This window comes from Arachis stenosperma, chromosome 4, assembly GCF_014773155.1.
Source record: "Arachis stenosperma cultivar V10309 chromosome 4, arast.V10309.gnm1.PFL2, whole genome shotgun sequence".
NCBI lineage: Eukaryota > Viridiplantae > Streptophyta > Magnoliopsida > Fabales > Fabaceae > Arachis > Arachis stenosperma.
This window is the reverse complement of record NC_080380.1, coordinates 122,161,037-122,175,747: the sequence shown is the minus strand read 5'-3', so window position 1 is coordinate 122,175,747 and position 14,711 is coordinate 122,161,037. Positions and strand designations below refer to the sequence as shown.

The 14,711-nt window shown below is 38.9% G+C and overlaps 1 protein-coding gene across 1 annotated transcript; it reads right to left on the bottom strand.

Moving 5' to 3' along the window:
- Nucleotides 1–221: 221 nt before the first annotated feature.
- LOC130975412 (uncharacterized) lies at nucleotides 222–1,355 on the bottom strand. The gene has a single exon (XM_057900211.1). The coding sequence runs from the start codon at nucleotides 1,353–1,355 to the stop codon at nucleotides 222–224; it is 1,134 nt and encodes a 377-aa protein (XP_057756194.1).
- Between the last annotated feature and the right edge of the window lie 13,356 nt (nucleotides 1,356–14,711).

Genomic DNA, 14,711 nt, shown 5'->3' with positions numbered 1-14,711 from the left:
GTGGTATTCCCAAGTGCGAGCATTGCTCTGTATGTGCGCTTTCTAGCGGAGCTTGTATGCCCCCCTCCTGCGTAGCCCCCTGAAATGAAGTTAATTAAACCTCTAGGTTGAGTAAGAACCTTCCCCTTGTCTTTTGATGAAGTTCTTGCGGAGGATGGTTCTGCGGTAAAATTGGATCTATTCTGCATATGACCTGCAATGAATTTATCAAGATGCCCCTGTCATGCCAAACGTTCGAGAAGATCTTTTGCGATCACACATTCATTGGTTGTGTGACCGAACTTTTGATGGAACGTGCAATACTTGGATTTGTCAGCATTTTTTGGCTCTGGATAACTCCCGACTTTCCGAGGAGGTTTTATCAACTTGGAATTTAGTATTTCCTTGATGATATCATCTCTCTTTGCATTAAACTGTGTGTATGATTCGTAACGAGGTGTCGGCTTGAAGCTCTTTCTATTTTCTCGAGGTTTGTCATCCTCTTTAGTGGATGCCGACCTTTCAGACTTCTGAGCTTGGCGAAGCTCCTCAATATCTATCTGTCCCTTGGCCTTCTCATGAAACTCGGCCAGAGTCTTTGGCTTGGCCACCACGATAGCCTCCTGAAATTTTCCCGGGCGGAGGCCGCTTTTGATGGCATGTAAGTGGACTTCAGGGTGGAGATCGGGGATCCTCATTGCTATCTTCGTAAAACGGGTGATGTAGTCCTTCAGGCTTTCTTGAGGTTCTTGTTTAACAGTCGTCAAGTAGTCGGAATCATGTAGGTATATCGCAGATGCTGCAAAGTGATCCTCAAATTGCTTTGCCAGCTCCTGGAATCGGGAAATAGAATCTGCAGGCAAAGAGCAAAACCAGTCAAGTGCAGGACCATCTAAAAAAGAAGGAAAACAGCGACATAAAATAGGGTCAGATGCACTGTTGACGATCATAATTGATCGGAACTTCTTAATGTGTTGCTTTGGATCTCCCAATCCATCATAAGGAGTTAGCGTCGTTGGTAAAGTGAATTGTCTAGGTAGTTGGAAATTCATGATATCTGCTGTGAACGGTCCTGTGGAGTTGTCAAGCTCGTCTCCGTCGGTCTCGGCTCTTTTTTCGTTATCCCGAGGACCTCCGCCTTCGTCGTCCTGAGGTGTCTCTGAGACATGTGTGCGGCGTTCATCATCATTGTTCCGTTCATTATGATCGTTACCGTGTTCAAGGCGAGCATTGATTAATTGCTCAATTTGCTGTTGCATCCGTTGATTCTCGTTTCTCATACGCTCGTTTGCCTCGGCCATTTGCTGGTTTGCCTGTTGAAGCTCGGTTACCATACGAAGGAGCTCGGATGGCGTGGGGGGAGGTGCGTCGGCCATTACTAATCGTCGGGGTGTTTGGGACCTGAGAAAGAGGAATTTCAAGCTTCGGGCCCCACGGTGGGCGCCAAATGTTCTTGCCTGGTTGTAGCCGAACTATAAGTTGTTCCCGAGTAGTAGGAGGCCGAGCTTATCTTCGAGTCGCAATACTCCACTGCCAGCAAGCAAGGCCAAGAGAAAAAGGGGGAAGTACCTGCAAAAAGTACTCCGACGCTCAAGTCAGCTTAGAAGAGTTATCTTAAGGAATTTCTTAGTCTGGAATGATCTACCTTTACCGTTTTCTCCCGATTGCTTTTTATAACCGAGATATTATAACAGTAATATTCCTTAATTTACTGTTTATGATATAACCGATCAAAAGGCCATTTATTGTCATAAACTCGGTATAAGTAATATGTCGGTTACAAAGATGTTAGCCGAGTTATAACTCGTAACCGATGTATAACGGTCGTATCAAGTCTTATTTTAGAAAAATAATTTGATTGTTTTATAATGAGAAATTTTTTTCAAAGTTCATAAGAAATTTTTTTGAAAAATTTTTTAATGATTGTTATATTTAAAATGTAACATGTTGTATTCACGGTTTTGGTCCAAAGAAACTTAGAAATTTTACTTTCACATAATATGGCCATGGTCATTTCTTAAAAACTTCGATTCCTTCTCTTAATAACATCATTTTGTTATGGTGTTTTTGAATAAGAAAAATATGTAAAATTCTAAATTCAACACAAGGATTCGAAAAATTGATTTTCAAATTCTTTTCTATGATCAATTCTAATAGAAACAATCTTTAAATCCTTTTCATTTTGAATTCTTTTGCAAAATACTTCAAAAGTTGAAAAAGCATCATTTTTATATGCTAGAAAAAGAACCCAACTAAATCTTGTATAGTCATCCACAATCACTAAACCATAATGTTTACCACCCAAACTTTGAGTTCTAGTTAGGCTAAAGAGATAAATATGTAGCAATTCAAAAGATTTTTTAGTAGAATTGTCTTCCTTTGGTTTAAAAGTGCTTTTTGTTTATTTTCTCAATTGACATGTATCACAAGTGATGTCTTTGTCAAATCTGATTTTAGGAAGACCTTTTACTAAATTCCTTTTAACAAGCTTGTTAATCTAAAACATACTAGTATGACCCAATCTTTTGTATCATAGCCACTTTTCAGAATCTTTTGAGTGAAAGCAAGCTACATTTTGACTCTTTAATTCATCAAGAGTAAGTTCATACACATTATCACACCGTTTAGTTACAAACAATACTTCATTTGATTTTTCACACACGACTTCGCATTCTAATTTTTGAAAATAACTAAATAACCAAGATCACACAGTTGACTTATGCTCAAAAGATTGTATTTCAGTCCATCAACTAAAAAATATTATCAATGAAGGTAGAAAGATTTTTACCCACTTTTTCAATTGTAATTATTTTTTCTTTACCGTCATTTTCAAAGGTCATAAAGCTACCATCATAGTTGTTGAGACTGACAAAGAAGGTAGACTTCTCCGTCATGTGCCTAGCTAGAATATCCGCTGTCCAGGTACCATAGATCTTTCTTCCTTTTGGACGCTAGGCAAATCTGCAATCATTCTTAGGTGGCCTTAGATATCCAAATAAGTTTGGATCCTTTGAAATTAATCCATCTTAGTTGTTCAAGTTCATTAAAATCACAAACAACTTTGTATATTTTATTTCCTACAATTCTTTTATCAATAAAACATTGAGGAAAAGAATGACCATTTTTATTACAATTAGAACAATGATTTTTGATTGCATGATGCTAAAATTGATTAATATTCCGATGCTGAAATTGATTTAAGGTATGGTGCTGAAAGTGATTAAAGGTTTAAAATTTTCTGGTTGTTGAGTATGGTGTCTTTCATGTAGAAAATTGATTTTTAGTAACCACACTTGTTTTTGCAACATATCTCAAATTAGAATTATTTAAAACAGATTTGGTGCTAGAGTACGAGGCACTTTTGTTAAAGTGTAGTTTTTTAAAAACAATCTCATTGAAATAACAAAGATCAAAATTTTTTTACACTAGTTTGGTCTTTGAAACAGATGCATTTTTTATAAAAAATAATTTTTCAAAACTAGCATCAATTTTAATTGAATAATCCAAACCAAAAATTTCAATTGAGGGTTTTGTCTTTGAGTTTGATGCTTTGGTTTTAGTGAATGATTTTTCAAAAACTGCATCATTATTTGTCATATAACCCAAACTAGATTTTTTAAATAATGGTCTTTGATTAGTAAGTAATTTTTTCAAGTTGTTGGAACTGTGTGCAAATTTTGCTAAAACATTATTAGACCCTTTAATCATTTTATTTAATCTTTTATTTTCTACAATCGGTTCTTGTGAAGCATCAACCGTGTGCTTTATTTTAAATTTTTCAATTTCAAATTTTAAAAATCTATTTTATTCAACAAGATCAAAAGCACATTTGGTCTCCTTCACTTTTTCTTTCAAAAACTTATTTTTAACTTTTAAAACCTCATTTTTAGATTTGCATTTATTGTATTTCTTCAGTAATTTTTTATAATGGTGAGTGAGATCATCAATAATAACATGTAATTCTTCAAGAGATAAGTCATAGTAATTGACCTCTTCTAGTTTATCATCACCAGCTATGAAATAGACTTGAGCTTCATATTCAAAATTATCTTCCTCATCTGAATCATTCTCTAGATCCTCCCAAGATGTCATGGGCACTCTCTTCTTTTCTTTCTTTGCCATGTCCTCTTTCTTGAGTTTTGGACAGTTAAACTTGAAGTGTCCTACCTCATTGTAGTGATGGCAAGTGACCTTGTTGAGATCCTTCTTTTGCCTTTTTGAACTTGATCTCTTGTACTTGTCTTTTCTCCTCATTAGCCTTCTTAATCACATAGCAAAAAAGACAAGTTCGTCATCCAAAAAACTGTCACTTGAATCATTCTTCCTAGATTTGACTTTTGATTTTAGGGCCACTCTTTTTTTTGTATGTCTTAGCTGGTGTGTGTGGCTTCATTTGCTAAGAGTTTTCCTCTCAACTCATTATAGGTTAAAGGACTCTAGTTGTTGCTCTCGGCTAGGACAGTGGCTTTTGTTTTCTACTCTTTTGTAAGGCTTCTAAAGACTTTTCTTGTAATACCCGGTCTAACCGAAATTAATTAAATAATAAGTTAAATAGGAGCAAATATGGTTGGAAGATTTGGCAATTGGAATTTGATGATTTAAATATGATATTTGGATTCAGTGAATTTTTCCGAGTCGAAAAACATAGTTTTCTGTGTAAAAGCGCGCAGTAGAATTTTGATCGGAAGTACCGGCTGATATCTGTCTGGTACTGCAGCTGAAAAAATTGATTATGAGTAAATAAGATTAAGAAATGAGGAATTATAATTAGGGGAGGTAGAAATATTTGAAGTGCGATTTAGAGCGTTAATCTTAAAGGTTTTGGTCCAAAATTGGGCCAACGGATAAAAATAAGTGAACCAGGCCTAAGTGGGTCCAAGACCCAACATATATAAACATTAGTTATGAGCATTTCAGCTCATTTTGCCCTAAAGAAGGGGTGTTGGGCAATGAAATTGGGGAGAGAGAAGAGAAGAGAGAAAACCTAACTCTCTTTGATCTTCAAACAACCATAACTTGAGCTACGGAGCTCCGATTGACGAGCCGTTTGCGGCCACGCGTCACTCTTCTCATTCTATACAATTCTATTTAAGTTTTGTGGTGAGTATTCCATTCATATCTACCTAGGTTTCGAAATTTCCCACTATTACACGTTTTTGGTTAGTTAGTGTTGAAATCTTGTGATTTTGGATGTTTAGGGATACTCCAACATGGATTCTAAGTGGGTTCTATCCCTACTTCATAAGAGCTGAGGTAAGAAGTTCTCAAACCCTTGTGATTTGTCATTTTTATGAGCCCTAGGTTGATGTATGTATGTGATATTGGTTATATTAGTGTATTTGGTAATGTTGGTGCACAATTGGGAGATTGGCATTGCTTGAGGAGCTTTGGTGAGGCTTGGAGCTAAGGGTTGGTGGAGGCTTTCATAGAAGAGGCTCAATTGGTTTGGCTACAAGAGGTACGGTTTAAGTTTCATTTAAGTACCGTGTGGTGTGATGAGAATTCCTAGGCTAGATGTCCCTAGGATTAAGTTTGGATTGTGTAAATGGTTGGTGCTAATATGCATAGTTGGTATATAATGTGAATTAATGATTGGGTTGAGAATTGTGTGGCCTTGTATGCTTGGTGTATTGAAAATTTGATGTATTGGGTAATGAGTATTGATTTGTAGTTTATGCATTTAAATTGTGAAATTGGGCCGGAGGCCGTGAATTTTGGGCCGGAGGCCAGAAAGAGGTAAGGAAGGTAAGTTGATGTGTGCATTGTATGATGACACAAGTGATTGGATGAATTTTAGATAATGAATATATGAATGATTGGTTTGGTTATTGACTAATAAGGTTTGAGGAGTTGAAGTGTGGAATTTGATAATTTTGGGTGAAATTGTATAGATGAGGTATGTTTGGTTTTGGTTGATATATATTATGTGGTCATATATGTGATCATAATTATTGATGTCTTGATGGTATGATGATGCATGAGAGATATGTATGTTGTGATATATGCTTGAGAAATGATTAAGGTTGATTTGTGGGTAAAACCATGTGATAGTGAGTATGATATTGATTATGTATAATGATGATTGATTGGAAATAGTATTATTGAAAATTGGGAGAAGGAAGGATGTATGACATGTTAATGTGTTTGTAATTTAGCCATTTGTTTGAAATGAGTAAAAATGACTATATGGCAGTTTTGTGAATTGTGGTAAGGTGTTAGTGTATGAGTTGAGGAGGTTTAATGTCGATTTTGGTATACTTTGATTGATTTCAAAGAAAAGGGATAAATTGGCATGTTTTGGTTGATTTTGAAAAGAGTTGAAAATGGCTTGTTTTGAAAATGGCACTTTGTGGTTTTGAGTGAAAACATGGTTTTTGGTATACTTTGACGGGATATAACCTGGACTGCGGATTTCTGTTTTGTGCCAATTATGTTTAGAAGTGAAATTGGATCCGGGATGTCCATGCCGTTCAAAGAACGGGCGAAAAACGATTTAAAATGAGAAAGTTATGTCCATCAGAAGATTGGGGGTTGAATCTGTGAATTCTGCAGCTTTTAACTTAGAAAAATTTTTAGCAGAATGACCCTCCACGCGTTGGCGCACTTAACGCGTACGCGTCGTTCTTCAAGAAGGCACCATCTACGCGTGCGCGTGGTGTGCGCGTGCGCGTCGATGCGCTGCACCCAATGCCCAGTCATTTTCCCGAGAGTTGTGCCAGTTTTGTGCCTGGGGCGCAAATGCACCCACGCGTACGCGTGGCTAACGCGTACGCGTTGTCTGGCTGTGTTTTAATTTGCGCGTTCGCGTGTATGACGCATACGCGTCGATGAACTTTGTGGCCATCCACGCGTGCGCATGAAGTACGCGTGCGCGTGACCCTGTTTTCATCCCAAAGTTGATTTGTGAGTTTTAAAAGCTAAATCTCATACTTCTAAGCCTCCGATCTCACCCCTTATGTATTAAATCATTATGATATGTCTAGCAAAGAGGAAGGAGCTAGGGGATGTGGTAACTTGCGAATGAAGCAAGGGAAAAAGTTGTGATCAATGATGATCAAAGATGATTATATGAGATATGGAGGATGGCGGTGGAAGTACCGTGTATTCCATGAACCGAAGGGCTATATTTATTGATAAATGGTTGGTTCTTGATTGAACCATGAGTCGGATGGCTGAGTTATTGTCGGATACGGCGGAGCCATGTTGATAAATTGGCTAGTTCTGGATTGAACTGTGAGCCGGATGGCTGAGTTATTGCCGAGTTATGGCAAAGCCATTATGGATTATGGCTGAGTATAAATGCATATATGATGAATGAACGAATATGATAAATGAATAATGATGGAAAATGTTGAATGTAAGCATGTTTGTGTTTTCTCTCTGGTTGTAAGGGTGACAGGGCACCGATACCCTCTAATGGCGACAGGGCGCAGATACCCTCTAATGGTGACAAGGCACATATTCTCTCTAATGATATTAATACGCAACAGAGAGACTGTGCCCGGGTTAGCTACCGGACACGTCGGGTTGGTTTGATAATCGATAGATGATATCATCAGCCATAGGGCAGGCATTCATCATTTGCATATGTTTGAATTGTTTGGGTTTGCCTATCTGTTTTGGATTGCTACATCATATATACTATGTTACCTGATTATGTGCTACTTGTTCTACTTGTACCTTATTTGTGTATTACTTGTCTGTATTGCCTGTGTTTGTACAACTGAGAGACCCCTCATGTTGGTGTCGGTGGATGTTGAGGGCTATTCTTGATAAGATGAATTGATGATGCGATTGCATGATGATGATAATTTTTTTGAATGAGATAATTTGAGCCCCCTGGGTAGACGCAGTGATGTGATTTCACTAGCTCCAAGCGAGAGTATGATGTATTGATATAGAGTTGCTGAGGCAGAACAACTGGTGATGATTTTGCTTATGATTCTGAGTCTGATTCGTGGAAGAGTCAGCGAGTTGGGAAACATGTGTAACATGAACTAGATTTAGTATCCCCTTACGACAGTTGCCTATTCATGGATTAGTGAGAATCTAGGCTGGATATTTGGTGAAGAAGTTTAGGATTGCTTAGTGAGTTTTTATTGCAGTGCATTGTATTTATTTGGCACTTTTACCGTACTGGGAACCCATGGGCCCGGGGTTCTCATTCCGTATATATCTCTTGTTTTTCAGATATAGGTCCAGGTGCTCAGAAGTGAGCTGTGGTTTGTCTGAGAGACGGCGAAGATATTTATTTTTTCTACTTTGTCTTTTGCTTAGAATCTCTCCACCTTTGTTTTGAAAAGATTATATTATGTATTGAACTCTTTTGGAACTTGCCTATAGAGGCTCTTATGTTTCCTTTGGGAGAGATTAGGATATACTGTTGTCAACTACTTTCATACTGTACCCTAGCCGGCCTAAACTTCACGGATCGCGACTAGTGGCTATTTACTTATGCTATAAATATCTATTTGTTATCTATCTCTTAATCTCTTTTATGCCTTGTCCGTATATCGCGTTCGGCTTAACGGTTTATCTTTTTGTTGTTGAGACGTGAGTGATACGTCTTCGCGATTTTATCCCTACTCTTTTCAGGCTTCTCGATTAATACTCCTTTTGGAATTACCTATATCTATATATAAAAAAAAGATCCACCTGAGAGTCGTACCACCGTAGTATCATTGACTTATGACTCGAGCATAAAGATTTGTATATTAGGGTGTTACATTATGGTATCAGAGTAGTTCGTCCTCGTGAGCCTGAGGGATGGAACTACTTATGCTTCAATGCATACTCTGAGTCTGTGCCTGTGCTAGTTAGGGTATCAAACCGATACATCTAGCATGAAGTCCATGAGTGTACCTTTGGTACTTTGAAGCACTATACTTCCGATATTGAGACTGATCAACTTGATATCGATTGTTTGGTGTGTATAGGAACCAGATGGCGCCTCGTGGACCCGGTCGGGGACGTGAGAGAGATCGTACTAGTACTTAGGAACCGAAAATCAACCCGAATAACCTGGTAATCCTTATGGCGGCGTTGGAGAATATGGCTGCTACTATGCAGGCCCACTGCGGAGGCTCTTGGGCAACAGATAAACAATAATGGCAATGGCGGAAGTGGAGTTCAGGGCCCGATGACACTGACAACTTTCTTAAAGGTTAATCCACCTAAGTTCAAGGGAACCACTAATCCGACTGAAGCTGACACCTGGTTTCAGGCCATGGAGCGAGCACTGCAAGCGCAGTTGGTGCCTGAAGAGCAGTGTGTTGAATTTGCTACCTATCTACTCACGGGAGAAGCATCGCATTGGTGGCAAGGGGCTCGACGTCTCCTGCAGCAGGGGAATGATCCTATCACCTGGGGTGCCTTCCAAGTGGAATTTTATAAGAAGTACTTCCCGAATTCTGCTAGAACGGTCAAGGAACTTGAATTACTGTAGTTGAAGTAGGGTACAATGTCCGTATCTGAGTATACGGATAAATTTTAGGAGTTATTCAGGTTTTCTCGTATGTGTCAAGAAACCCTGGGAGACTTCGAGGAATGAAAGTGTATTAAATATGAGGGAGGACTTCGAAGTGAAATCCTGAGCTCCGTTGGACCGATGGAGATTAGGGTCTTCTCCGAACTTGTGAACAAGAGCCGTATTGCTGAAGAATGTGTGAGGAAGGCTGTTGAGGCGAAAAATGACCGTCGGGAGTCCCACCGCAGGGAGCACAATCAAGAATACCCAACAAGGGGTCAAGAGTTTAAGAGAAGAGGATACCCACAACGTTTTCCCCAAAGGCGAAATGACCTTGCGACGAATAAGAATTCCCAAGGAAAAGGTAGGGAAAAACAAATAGTGGCTACTTCAGATGTTTTGAGCTGTCAGAGATGTGGAGGTCATCACCCAAATAGACCGTGTCGTTATGGTTCGGGTTTGTGTTACAATGCGAAAAGCTAGGACATTTGGTCAGAGATTGCCCACACCAGAAGGACCGGGAGACTGCCAGGTCCAATTTTCGTACCTGAGGTAATAAGAAAACTGATAACTTAATTCTTTACCACTTTAGATAATGCTGAAGGCTGGTATTTACTCATAATACATGGTCGAATGAAAAATTATGATCTGTTCTAGATAACCCTAAGTTGTCTTAATAGAAAGTTTGGTGAGCATAAATGATTAGGTAGGCCTTTAACGGAAAGCAACCTCAGAGTGGAATGACTGGTGGGCGATGTCAAAGCCATCATCCGAGAACTCCGTGTCGAGGTAGATTGGGACTTTGCCATGGTTGTAGAGGAGTTGGACATGTGTCCTGGAAACGTCCTAAGAAGGTCAACCGGAATACTACCAAGGGCCAACAACAAGGTCGTGTGTTCACTACAACAACAGGTGATATCGTTAGATCCGACGGTTTGGGAATTGGTAAGTGAAAGATTGGTAACAACGTGTTAAAAGTACGATTAAGTTGGTATGTAGTTTTGGCTATCATAAATAGAAATCTAGTGAATGCCAGTCATGATGAGTTGTGGTTGAGTACTTGAGGAAGTAAGTGATAGAGCTCGTACTAGACGAGAGATCAGAATAAAGCAGCGAAAACTTGTGGAAGCAGTAACACAGGATAGCTACGAATAAGAGCTGTAAAAGTTTACTATAGTATCTTATGTTTGAATACTAGAAGGGTTAAGTGGGTTACTGCAAGTAATGATCCCCAAATAGTTGGAAATGATTGCGGCCGTGAGCTTTGATGGTTCTAAAGTGGATGAGGAAATTATCATTAATGCACAATTGGATTTAGATGATGAAAGAGTGCAAGTTGTGGTGTTTGAGAGATGAGTACTATGATGATTGGTCATAGTGACCTTGGACTTATATTGAGATTTATAATGATTGGTTTTGAAAGACGAATGTGAAAACCATTAAATCGAAATGTTGATGCGATACTGAGATTGGTTTGAGGGAACCCGTGACAGGTGGTAAACTCCAATTTTTGGGAAGGTACTGTTGAAAAATTTTCCCCAAGAATTTGAAAGAGTGTTGGTTTTGGTTTTGAAGATGATTTTTGATATGAGTAATTTTAACAAAAGAGATGTGTTTCAAATGCTTTTATAGATTATTAAAGGAAATGCGGATTCTTATGATTTTGTTAACTTGCTATTCCAAACTCATTTGATTTCTAGAAATGAAAGGGGTTTTTGATTGATAAGCCAGAGACTTTATATCAGCAAGTCATGTAGAAATTTGAGAGTTTGAGAATAAGAAAGTAAGTTTGGAGATTATGCTTGGAGTTGAACTGTGATTAGAGGAATTGTCTTGGTAGAGAGAGAGAGGATAGTGATGGAGTATGATTAAGGTGTGGTGATGATCTTTGATTGATTATAGTGATGTGGGATAATGGCTATGATTAACGATGATGGCAATCTTATTGATGACATGATTTGAGATTTAATAAGGTGTGAGTTGATGAGACGATAAAAGTAAGGAACGAGGTTGTTGGTCGGCGTTGAACGAACGACAAGACCCTCAGGGATAGAGAAATCAGAGCGCGGCAACGGAAGCGCACAGAGTAAAAGGACATTGGAACTGTTATGCATTTGATATAAAGGCAGACTATGCTCGTGTACTCGTAGTGATGGATGGAATTTTCGAGGGCGAAAATTTCTGTTAGGGGAGTAGAATGTAATACCCGGTCTAACCGAAATTAATTAAATAATAAGTTAAATAGGAGCGAATATTGTTGGAAGATTTGGCAATTGGAATTTGATGATTTAAATATGATATTTGGATTCAGTGAATTTTTCCGAGTCGGAAAACATAGTTTTCTGCGTAAAAGTGCGCAGTAGAATTTTGACCGGAAGTACCGGCTGAGATCTGTCTGGTACTGCAGCTGAGAAAATTGATTATGAGTAGATAAGATTAAGAAATGAGGAATTATAATTAGGGGAGGTAGAAATATTTGAAATGCGATTTAAAGCGCTAATCTTAAAGATTTTGGTCCAAAATTGGGCCAACGGACAAAAATAAGTGAACCGGGACTAAGTGGACCCAAGACCCAACATATATAAACATTAGTTATGAGCATTTCAGCTCATTTTGCCCTAAAGAAGGGGTGTTGGGCGCTGAAATTGGGAAGAGAGAAGAGAAGAGAGAAAACCTAACTCTCTTTGATCTTCAAACCACCATAACTTGAGCTACGAAGCTCCGATTGACGAGCCATTTACGACCACGCGTCGCTCTTCTCATCCTCTACAATTCTATCTAAGTTTTGTGGTGATTATTCCATTCATCTCTGCCCAGTTTTTGAAATTCCCCACTGTTACACGTTTTTGAGTAGTTAGTGTCGAAATCTTGTGATTTTGGATGTTTAGGGATACACCAACATGGATTCTAAGTGGGTTCTATCCCTACTTCATATGGGCTGAGGTAAGAAGTTCTCAAACCCTTGTGATTTGTCATTTTTATGAGCCCTAGGTTGATGTATGTATGTGATATTGGTTATGTTAGTGTATTTGGTAATGTTGGTGCACAATTGGGAGATTGGTATTGCTTGAGGAGCTTTGGTGAGGCTTGGAGCTAAGGATTGGTAGAGGCTTCCATAGAAGAGGCTCAATTGGTTTGGCTACAAGAGGTACGGTTTAAGTTTTATTTAAGTACCGTGTGGTGTGATGAGAATTCCTAGGCTAGATGTCCCTAGGATTAAGTTTGGATTGTGTAAATGGTTGGTGCTAATATGCATAGTTGGTATGTAATGTGAATTAATGATTGAGTTGAGAATTGTATGGCCTTGTATGCTTGGTGTATTGAAAATTTGATGTATTGGGTAATGAGTATTGATTTGTGGTTTATGCATTTAAATTATAAAATTGGGCCGGAGGCCGTGAATTTTGTGCCGGAGGCCGGAAAGAGGTAAGGAAGGTAAGTTGATGTGTGCATTGTATGATGACACAAGTGATTGGATGAATTTTAGATAATGAATATATGAATGATTGGTTTGGTTATTGACTAATAAGGTTTGAGGAGTTGAAGTATGGAATTTGGTAATTTTGGGTGAAATTGTATAGATGAGGTATGTTTGGTTTTGGTTGAGATATATTATGTGGTCATATATGTGATCATAATTATTGATGCCTTGATGGTATGATGATGCATGAGAGATATGTATATTGTGATATATGCTTGAGAAATGATTAAGGTTGATTTGTGGGTGAAACCATGTGATAGTGAGTATGATATTGATTATGTATAATGATGATTGATTGGAAATAGTATTATTGGAAATTGGGAGGAGGAAGGATGTATGACATGTTAATGTGTTTGTAATTTAGCCATTTGTTTGAAATGGGTAAAAATGGCTATATGGGGGTTTTGTGAATTGTGGTAAGGTGTTAGTGTATGAGTTAAGGAGGCTTAATGTCGATTTTGGTATACTTTGATTAATTTCAAAGAAAAGGGATAAATTGGCATGTTTTGGTTGATTTTGAAAAGAGTTGAAAATGGCACTTTGTGGTTATGAGTGAAAACATGGTTTTTGGGCATACTTTGACGGGACATAACTTGGACTGCGGATTTCTGTTTTGTTCCAAACTTGTTTAGAAGTGAAATTGGATCCGGGATGTCCATGCCATTCGAAGAATGGGCGAAAAACGATTTAAAATGAGAAAGTTATGTCTGTCAGAAGATTGGGGGTTGAATTTGTGAATTCTGTAGCTTTTAACTTAGAAAAAGTTTTAGCAGAATGACCCCCCACGCGTAGGTGCACTTGACGCGTATGCGTCGTTCTTCAAGAAGGCACCATCCACGCGTGCGCGTGGTGTGCGCATGCGCGTAGATGCGCTGCACCCAATGCCCAACCATTTTCCCGAGAGTTGTGCCAGTTTTGTGCTTGGGGCGCAAATGCACCCACGCGTACGCGTGGCTGACACGTACGCATCGTCTGGCTGTGTTACAATCCGCGCGTCCGCGTGTATGACGCATACGCGTCGATGAGCTTTGTGGCCATCCACGTGTGCGCGTGAAGTATGCGTGTGCGTGGCCCTTTTTCATCCCAAAGTTTATTTGTGAGTTTTAAAAGCTAAATCTCATACTTCTAAGCCTCCGATCTCACCCCTTATGTATTAAATCATTATGATATGCCTAGCAAAGAGGAATGAGCTAGGGGATGTGGTAACTTGCGAATGAAGCAAGGGGAAAAGTTGTGATCAATGATGATCAAAGATGATTATATGAGATATGGAGGATGGCGGTGGAAGTATCGTGTATGCCATGAGCCGAAGGGCTATATTTATTGATAAATGGTTGGTTCTTGATTGAACCATGAGCCGGATGGCTGAGTTATTGCCGGATACGGCGGAGCCATGTTGATAAATTGGCTAGTTTTGGATTGAACTGTGAGCCGGATGGCTGAGTTATTGCCGAGTTACGGCAAAGCCATTATGGATTATGGCCGAGTATAAAGGCATATATGATGAATGAACGAATACGATAAATGAATAATGATGAAAAATGTTGAATGTAAGAATGTTTGTGTTTTCTCTCTAGTTGTAAGGGTGACAGGGCACCGATACCCTCTAATGGCGACAGGGCGCAGATACCCTCTAATGGTGACAGGGCACATATTCCCTCTAATGATATTAATACGCAAAAGAGAGACTGTACCCGGGTTAGCTACCGGACACGTCGGGTTGGCTTGATAACCGACAGATGATATCACCAGCCATAAAGCAGGCATTCATCATTTGCATATATT

Bases quoted from the DNA above. Each gene is read 5' to 3' on its own strand.
- LOC130975412 (XM_057900211.1), bottom strand. From the start codon at position 1,355: ATGGCCGACGCACCTCCCCCCACGCCATCCGAGCTCCTTCGTATGGTA.